We start from the raw sequence: 10324 nt of genomic DNA, 5'->3' as shown, positions 1-10324 counted from the left end.
TCTAACTAAAACATGGAACAATAAAAGAGCACGTACTGTACAACTGTAGCCTCTATTGTTAAATGCATGACAAGGGGACATACATTACGCATACAACACAACTTGACGACAAAAGAATTGGGTATAAATAAAAGCATACAATTTTTTGTCTTCGAACAAAAGCAGACCATATGAATGAATATTATGAGTGTGGTGACTGTCAGGATCAGGTGTTGACTTCACACTCTTTTCTCTCATAGCGAAAGCACCATTGTCTACACATGACGGCCTGAAAAGACCTCAAAGACAAGAAATGCCAGTCACTCCGGGACCTGCGACTACAGTGGAAGGAGAGGAATAGGAAATGAGCGTGCAAAGGTCCTGGCAAAAGATCCATAATTTTATCTTTTTTCATCTATAAAACCCAAATTAAAACTATAAACAAACAGTTGAGAGGGTGCAGAGGCAAACCCATCAAAACCGAAAACTGAAAAGAAGACCCCCAAAAAGTACATTTAAAAACCCAAACGCATGTGAAATTGAGACAGAAAACTGAAACATTAGTGTGGTCAAAATCTTCTTACTCCCTTGTCTTTAGGCCCACAAGATGGGTGTGATAATGACAGTCAGTTTTTTCTTGTAAACCTCATTCTCTCACAAGCCATATATAGACATAAGACTCCCATTTTCATCTTTGCGTGGGCAGAAAGAGAGGGGAGCAAAAGAGAGAGAGCTCTAAAAATAAAAAATTTTTGTTCAAGGAGCAGGTCAGGTGGGCGGCAGGTCTGACGCTCCAAGACAGGGAAAACGAGAAGACAGGAAAGTATTGGAGGAAGGAGCTGTGAGGAAAATAATACTGTGCTCTGTTAGAGAGAGAGAGTGACTCCTAAGAAAAGATTGAGATTGCAGGTGGCCGCTCAGAGGCACAGTGTGCATTACAATGTGTGTGAGGGTGCGTTTGCGTACAAGTGTGTTTGGTAAAGCCACGGCAAACTTAAAGACAAACAGCAGGGCCAGCTTGCAGAATGATGAATGTGTGGAGAGAGTCAGCAGAGTTGAGCAGAGCAAACCAGAGGAAATGAAGGCAAAGAGAACGAGATCGAGAGAGAGCAGGCACAGAGGGGCCCTGAAAAATATCATGTGTCATCAGCGTGCATAAGTGTGAGTGAGGGTGTGTGTTTGCTGTGTTTTTCGAAAGCATGATTTATGGGTGTACATGAGTGAGTGAGCAGGGTTCTGCGTGAGACTGAATGAAAATAAGGATTAGGGAAAGAGTGGAAAGACTGACAATGTGTGTGATGAAAAAAATAAAGCTTTGAGGCACAATTGGTAAAAATGATAGATTCACTAAGAGTCATAGCAGTCATGCATCGTGTCTTAATTAAATCACTGCCTTAAAAACATAAGAGTTTAACGATTTATTTAGTGATTTATTACACATACCGTGCAACTAGATTTGGCATAATATATGAACTTTTATTGCAGTGAATTACCAGAGGAGGATAGGCTTTTCCAGATGAGTCTGGTTACTCTCAAGGTTTCGCTCTCACTTCATCTAAACATCTTACCGTGTTTTTTCTTGCCAGTTTCACCTTTGGGTTGATCACTGTTGACTCACAATTTCCTATGAAGCAATATGCATTGTAAAAAATGCTATGCAAATAAAATCGAAATGATTATTCTGTTTGTATTTTGCAAACTGGTTTTAATTTAATTTCTTGCTTATTGAATTATTATTTTAACAATGAATGACTTACTGCTGAATTTTTTCCTGGGAATTTTGTATTAAATTCACTGTAAGCCCGGATAAGTTGAGTTTACTTAAAAAAATGAAGTAACTCGTTGCCTTAAAAAAATTAACTAATGATTTCTTCCAATATTCTGTTAAGCCGGATTAGTTGACATTACTAGAAATTTGTGAGGAAACCTGTTGCATATAACTTTAGTTTTTATCACTTAATATTACTTTTGATGTTTTAAATGGTATCATAACACAAAATGAATGACTGACTTTAAGTCAATCATTGAATAATTGTGATTCTCCACAGAAACACACACAAAACTGTGTTTTTGACATACATTGTCAGTACTGCGGAGAAAAATACAATAAAATGTTCTGAACAGGGTTCATGTACAGAAACACTGAACGGTGACTTCACAAAATTATAATTTACAACAAAACAACATCAATAATAAAAGAGCTTGAACCTATATGACATTTTCTTAACAAATATTTGAATAGTGAAAGTTCTTATCGGTTTTTATTCTGTGAAAAAGCTGAAAATAATCAAAATATTCAGGCGCAAAGGATTATGGGTATTCCTCACAACTAATAATTTTAAGTTCATTTTACTTAAATGTTTTAGTTTAATGGATTTTGAAAGCTTAAAAGTTAAACTTTTTAAGCTTTGGCTTCAAAACAGAAATTATGAAGTGATGTTTACTTGATTGTTTAAGTAAAGACAATATCTGTGGATTAACTAAATCAACAGAAAAATACAGAAAGTAGAAATTGCAAAAGATCAAAAAGGGGAAAGGGATCATCAGACATGTTGGAAGTGACACAAAGTCTTTTTTGGTGATCATACCATATTTCTTCTTTCTTTCGGCCTTGTCTCCATCTCTTCAGATCCTCTAGTGACAGGCGTTTCCTGGAATAAAGGAGTCCATCTGCTTTTCATTCAGGCACGTAATGCGTTTCAGGAGACTGTGTATTACCCCCCAACACACACTCACAGAAACACAAAGTGCTCATTCACTCCTTTACCCAGAACTTCACACTTATTTGTTAATGTATCTGCACAGTCCTCATCTCCTATAACCATCCACGCTGAAATTACTTTGCCATTCATTTCAGTAAACCCTTAAAGTTTGTACAAAGGCGGATTGGCGCTACAATCTAACATATATTTTACGCGTATAGTTATTACCCTGTGAATAAACAGCACAAACTCCAGACAGGCTACTAATAACGTTAATTTGTTTAAGCAATGAACCATCAGAGTCATGACGTTTCATCAACGGTTTGCTTCCATTTCCTGAAATGCCTGCTGCAGCTTCGCGTGTGTGTACTGCGCAGCCAGGCAGCCAGCCAGCCAGCCAGTCGTGGGCGGGGCATTTTCTGGGCGTGTGTGCTCTGAGCCAATCATCTTCCATTCCTTAACACATGGGGTGATTCGCCACGCCCTCCTCCCTCACGCTACAGAACGAGTCTGCATGCTGAATCCCGAAGAACCAGAAGAGAAACAAACCGACAAGACAGTCACATACACAGCGCGGTGCACTTTTAAAAGTTGTTTTAGTCATATTTTGTTTCAAACCGGACATGTATTTGGATTTACTATGTTACCGACTATTTATCATTTTCCAAATCCTGGAATGAGAGACGACGAAACAAGATTGTGTTGCTGTAATTTAGTCAGCGCATAATTTTCTGTTTGTGTACTTTATTTGCTTCGGGACATCGGAATCACACGTTAGGAGTGTATTGCCTGTTTCATGCGACTAGACATACTCCATCTGCCCCATCCGCACGACTGCACCGGGACAGTGGATATCACGGGACATTTACGGACAGAAACTGGACTACACGCCGTATTTTGAATGCCTTTGCCGGGACTTTGCTGGCTTGTGTGCTGCAGACAAGGCTTTAGTTTGTTGGCTCGGGAGCATGGGGAGAAAGAGGAGGAAGAATCTTTCGAGTTACGCAATCAGGACGGGCACACACGCACGGGACGGGTATGTAGACAAAACCAAGGCCGTTTCGCAAATCTTAGTGAGCTGACTACCTAGACGGCATTTTGGGACATCACAAGCTCATGCTGAACTCACACGCGATGCCTAAATGCTAAGTAGGCAGCTCAGTAGATGTTGTTTGCAGCATATCAAAATATAAACACTCATCAGTAACAGTAATGTAGGCTGAGGTGAAAATTGATTGATTTGTTACGGTTGAAAATGAAGGCTTATTGGGATACCAAGGTTATTCTAGCAAAACAAGTTTTACAGGTCATATTTTCAGAAGTGCTTAGGGTTTAATGTTTCAAACACGTTCACTTTGTGTGACTTTTTAACCATTTAGCAATCCTGAAGTTAACAATGACATTTAGGTAGATCAAATGGACCAAGCAAAAATCTATTTAATCTTTACTGCACATGTTCACTATGTGTAGATGTTCACTGATCTGACACATGTAGTAGTGCACGTGTTTAATCTGTATGAGTACAATATAGTGTACTAAAAAGGGGAAGGTACAAGTGCAAGAACAGGGAACATGAAGGGTTACTGTGAGATGTAAAGAACAGTGAGATTTAGCTGAGCCAGCAGTCCGATTCCCCGTCTGTTTTACGCCTCTGTGCAACTGAACACATCCTCATGATCAAATATTTATAAATGCCTACTCTTGTCAGTAAAATCTCTGGTATTGATCCACACTTTTAGGCTAAATGAGGTTTTCTGCAGAAAACTAACCCCCTCTCTCTTTCTCACCCTCTACCTCTCTCTCTCTCTCTCTCTCTCACCCCCCACACACGTACTTGGCTATTAATCACATTCAGATTGACTTGCTTGTTTTTTTTTTACCAAAGATGACAGATTTAGGTCACCTAACTAAAGATATTCCCTAACACTAAAGTAAATAATGAATATGTGTAGATATTAATATAAAAACATCATTACAGACACTATGTTGCTTTTATAATGCACACTCTCTCATCAATGACCCATGCATTCACATTCTCTATATAATTCCTAAGATAAGCGGATACGAAGAGCCATTGACATGTCTGGACACACGCACCGAGTCATAAATGAGACTCGCGTGGCGTGGTTTATTGTACATTGTGTAACTGTGTGGTGTTACTTATGTGGCTCAGTCATTCACACAGCCAATCAATAGGAAACAGCCTAAGGGGCCATTTGCGAGAGTCGGTGGACTGACCATCTTAACCCCAACTCAATCTTTAACTCGCTCATCCTTTGTCTATCCTCTACAGACAAATCACCCAAAAATCAATAATGCCTATATTTCCTTGATATCTTTGCTGTTAAGCCACTGTGTGTGTGTGTGTGTGTGTGTAATGGGTGTTGAATTTAGGAGGTTAATAGGTCAATATACCCCCTCCCCACCTTTGTTTAGTGAAGTACACTTTATTGAACCGGCCTTTTTTTGTTGTGTGCAATGTAACTGTTAGCTAAAGTTACAGAGTCATCCGACAGACTGCCACATCTTTAGGTATCACATATACCAATGTTAAAGATATAATCTGAGTTTGAATGGCTATACGAGTGACTTTTGGTTGAGTCATTGTTTTAGGGCACAGATTTCTTACAGTAATAGTGCATCAGTCTATTGGTTATGATTTGTTAGGGCTGCTTTTGCTGTTGCAGACACTTTTATTGTCGCTGTCATGTGCCATCATTGATTACTGATAAAAGATATTGATATCTAGAGTGCATCTGCGAAGCCAAACTTCCTCCTCATGATGCCCGGCAGGATCAATAGCCCGAGCAACAACCCTCAGATGTCCTTCGTAAGAGAGATTTGCTGTTTCCTTCTCACGGACGATGTGTTGTGTTGTATTGTATATACACTCACCTAAAGGATTATTAGCAACACCATACTAATACTGTGTTTGACCCCCTTTCGCCTTCAGAACTGCCTTTATTCTACATGGCATTGATTCAACAAGGTGCTGAAAGCATTCTTTAGAAATGTTGGCCCATATTAATAGGATAGCACCTTGCAGTTGATGGAGATTTGTGGGATACACATCCAGGACTCGAAGCACCCGTTCCACCACATCCCAAAGATGCTCTATTGGGTTGAGATCCGTGGGGGCCATTTTAGTACAGTGAACTCATTGTCATGTTCAAAAAACCAATTTGAAATGATTCAAGCTTTGTGACATGGTGCATTATCCTGCTGGAAGTAGCCATCAGAGGATGGGTACATGGTGATCAAAGGGATGGACATGGTCAGAAACAATGCTCAGGTAGGCCGTGGCATTTAAAAGATGCCCAATTGGCACTAAGAGGCCTAAAGTGTGCCAAGAAAACATCCCCAACACCATTACACCATTGCATTAATGAGAAATTGAACAGGTGTTCCTAATAATCCTTTAGGTGAGTGAGTGTATGTGTGTGTTATTATTAACAGCTGGTATCCCAAATGTATTTTTTAAAGTTGTATTCTCCCTTAATGGAGTTTTTTTTTTAAGTTGTACGGTATGTTTTGGATTTATTTGGCATTTAGGCCTCTCTCGTTGCCTTTTTTGATGATTGCAAAAAAGACACCTCTGTTTGGTGTTGACCTACAATGCTTGAACATCAACTCTTTAAAAGCTTTGTCGCATGTCATCTGCAAGCTAAATCAAATAAACTTCATCGATTACAGGTAATTTTTCCACACCAGCTCATCACTGTGTTGGTCGGTGTTTCTTGATGAAAAGTATTTTCCTCTGGCGAGACATAAAATCAGATATTTGAGAAAGCTGAGCTTTCACTCTCAGTGATAAGTGCTGAATAGGAAATGGGTGCTTTCTTTGGAGACGTGGAGGGTGCTGCAAGAATTTGGCTGAAGTCTGGAAAACTTCCAGCGACGTGTTTACACAAAGACCCAGCCCACTGTATGCCGCACACTCGAGCAGGTGGTCGGACCCCACAGACGCGCGTGTGTGTTTGGATATTTCCTCTGTGCAGCGACTGTTAACGGTCCTTACTTCTGCCACAGGAGACCGCAGCCGAATGCATCCTCTTGACAGGTTCACTTTTATCTTTGCTCACATGCAAGGAAAAGTTCATGCAAGAATGAAAAAACTTTTATTATTTACTCAATCTTGTGCTTTTCAAACCATATGCTGTATAATACAAACTGATCATTTTGAATACATCGATTCAGTCACAAATAGTCACATTTGGCTTTGTATACATTGTATCAGTATGTGTGTGCCCTATGAATCAAACCCATGACCTTTGTGCTACTAACACAAGTGAGTTATAGCAACACGGTTCGAATTAATGATCCGGTGAGTCTAGTTTTAGTAATTTAGTTTATGCACAGAGCAGCTGTTTGGCTTCAGAAGACTTATAATAAGTGACTGTGTCTGTGAAAGTGTCTTAATCTAATTATGAGATTAGGATCAAAGTTTGATTCAGTCATTGATTTTAATCTTTGACGTGGCTTTACATTTTGGTGCTTTTTCCTTTAAGATCTTAACAGAGGTGGCCAATAACTCTCATTGTATGGAAAAAGAGCGGAAAATCTTTTGTTTCACTAAAAAATAAATGCATGCAGGTTTGGAACTACATAAGGGCGAGTAAATAATGGCCAAGTTTTTTGTCTTTAAAACTCATTTATATAACACTGTTAAAATTAAAGTTACAAAAGCTGTCACTAGTGCAGTACCATTTAGGTACAAATATGTACCTTTGAGGTACTAATATGCACTCTTTGGGTACAAAGGGTACTGTGTCCCAGTGACAGATTTTGTCCCTTTATTTCTGAGAGTGTAGCCTGAGGTGTCGGCAGTGGTTCAGGGAAGTTCTCTTCCATGTGTAAAGCTCTGACGTCAGCATCCCCCCCTCCAACCAAGCTGGTCAAACAGACAGCAGACGAGCTGAAAGACCGCTTCTGTTTGTCCGGCACGTTCTTCCCCCCTTTCCTATTTTGGAGCCTTTGCTCACTTCACTCTTCCGTGTTTCTTAGGAGACACAAAACTTTCCTTTTTTTGACATTCACTCTGTGCCTTGAAGATGTTATGACACCAGGATGCCCGCCCACTGCAGCTGTTGGGGTGAGGAGCAGGGCATCCTGGGAAAGAAACACAAACTGGCAGTGCTTGTTGGCTGAGGTTTAGTGCTGTTAATGTATAACGGTAGAACCACAGAACGCTTGTAATGGTATTTCCCCCCACACCCTCCGCGACGAGCCAAAATCTTTTGCAATGCAGGCTCAATTTGAGGTTTAATGGGTTTTTTAGGGCAATATGGGCAAAATAAACGAATTTTCCATAACACTACATTTGTTTTTTCCACTTATGTTTTCACTTTTCAGACGTGGTTTCCCAGCAACACACAATGACTTGAGCAAACTGTTGTGTAAACATTAACACTTTAAAGGGTCTGACTGATACCTTGATTTAGAAAAAAAAGCATTATGGTGAAGGTGTTTACATTTAATGTGACAAGTGAAAATGGAATAAGGTTAAAAGTCGTTTGGTTGTTTTGGATAGTCCTGCCTGTCCCCAAAAGTCCCCCAAGGGTAGAACCAAAAGAAAAAATTTGCTCCAGTTCCCCATGGTTGGCAGAGTGGCGGCATTTCCGTCCGCTTACTCAACCCCTGTCTCCTGGGATAAAGGAGCGGAAGTGAGCCACAGAACGAACCCATCACAGCATCTCTTTCCCGGATGATTCATCTAGCTACTCGTCCCGGTACGCTTTTGCCAGAGGTCCTGCTCACACGCCATACCTTTCCTGAAGTTAAAATGCGGAAAAAACAATGCTAACTCTTGGTATGTTCTGGGAAGTGAAAGGTGTCATAGCTTAAAAAAAAGTTTGTTCCTGAAAATCGTCTCAGACTGATCTTTGATCGGAACGTTTGGACTGAACGGAGGTCATAAATATCTAAACACATGCACTGCATTGGTGCATGAAGGAAAGAGAGCAAAGAGAGTGATTTGTAATGACACATCTCAGTCTCTCCTGCTGAGCCTGTCTGACATTTATGGTACCTCTCCACCCTGGTTAAACATTATACACACCTCTTTTACTCTGTAACACACTTTTACCTTCATTTTTCACCTCCCTCTCTCTCTCTTTTATAGGGACGGTTATCCGAAAAATAGCATTTTGTCATCTTTTACGTCATTCCAACCCAGTTTTTTTCTTCTGTTAAACACAAGTGACGTTTACTAAAGTGGACCGTTGATCTGAATTCCAAGCTCAATGTTATATATTGACTTAAATTTCAGTCTGTCACATACACTAAAGATATTTTATCTCCATTTAAATGTAGATTTGTACTTATGCAATTGGCGATTAGGAGACATGAATGAAAATGTATGGTATAGTTTATACTATGTGTATATTATGAAGTATGTGTAGTGTATGTCTGAGACCACAATTGAAAGTGCTTTCTGTCATTAAAGCAAATGACATTTTGAACTTCATGTTAATTTTTCACTTATACTTTTAACTCAAACTGTTCTGCTAAAACGAATGTTTAACAAAATTCACGCATTTGTCAGAGGCTTTTATCCAAAGTCACTTAAGGCCGGAGTATATTCTGTTTTTTATGTGTATGTATGTACACGCGAAGTCGAACGCACAGCCTTGCAATGCAAAGTATAGTTCATTTGACTCGTACTCGCAACGCATCTCCCGGCTACATACTATGGCTGCGTCCAAATAACCACACTTGCAGTCTTTGCACTTGACCACTTGAATACTTACATGACGTATTCCCTGTATTTGGCCCAAGTGTTCTAGTGGGCGTGAAGATCCCAAGCGTGCATGTAAAAATTATTTTAATTTTGTGCATGTAGCTTTATTAAAGTTTATTGTTTATGTAGTAGTCCCTGAATAAACCACACCATTAATGTTGTTTTAATGTTATAAAAGCAGTTACAGATGTTTTACAAAATACATAACAATGTTTGCACCAGTGAAATGTGGAACACTTTCTTTTTTAAGACCAAAATATGTAAAATCCATTTATTAACTTACAATTAAAAGTTTCCACGACGTCTCGCGAGATTTGGGCAAAAGTCTCATGATTTACATCCTGAACACGATGCATGACGGGATACACTTAGTTTTGAATATCGCTTCGAATCGGTATTCGAGAAAGTGTGCATTAAGGGCACTGCACTTTGCCAGTTTTAAGACATGGGATAGTCTTGCGCACTTACTTCCTGTCGCGTGCACGCGCTCTCTAGTGGCCAAGACCGCAAGTGGGGGTATTTGGACGCAGCCTATATTCTCCTGTAGGCTCATGCGTGCCAATGTATGCGCATCCGTATAGTATGCTTGCACTCTTTTGATGACGCATACAGTGCGTCACGCGCACTGTATGCGGACCCAAGTGTACGCGTAAAAAACGCAATTCTCCACCACTGAGCTATACAGGAACACTTCCTGTACAATTTACATTAATTTTACAGTTCCATACCCTCAATGCATTTTCTCTCAATGTCTCATTTGTTTCTTATTTTATTTATCCTAAGCAATTTTTCAGAGAGGCATCTGAGCCTAATCTGATCCTTAAATGAAACAAATGAAAACTCCCTCAAATCTCATGAGCTATGAAAGAGTAGCCTCCTAAGCAATACAAGTTTCCTTTGGGAA

General features: G+C 39.8%; 1 protein-coding gene across 1 annotated transcript in view; it reads left to right on the top strand.

Annotated features, from left to right (window-relative positions):
* The first annotated feature begins 3176 nt into the window (after positions 1-3176).
* The window catches only part of plekhh3 (pleckstrin homology, MyTH4 and FERM domain containing H3), a 49569-nt gene continuing 42421 nt past the window's right edge, over positions 3177-10324 (top strand). The window contains exon 1 of the mRNA XM_055192206.2: positions 3177-3717. Coding sequence (XP_055048181.2) covers positions 3583-3717 — 135 coding nt within the window. The 5' untranslated portion in view covers positions 3177-3582. The remainder of the gene's footprint in view (positions 3718-10324) is intronic.

The sequence above is a fragment of the Misgurnus anguillicaudatus genome, chromosome 19 (genome assembly GCF_027580225.2).
Source record: "Misgurnus anguillicaudatus chromosome 19, ASM2758022v2, whole genome shotgun sequence".
Taxonomy (NCBI): domain Eukaryota; kingdom Metazoa; phylum Chordata; class Actinopteri; order Cypriniformes; family Cobitidae; genus Misgurnus; species Misgurnus anguillicaudatus.
Note: the sequence above shows the minus strand (reverse complement) of the source record. Positions and strands in the feature narration are given on the sequence as shown.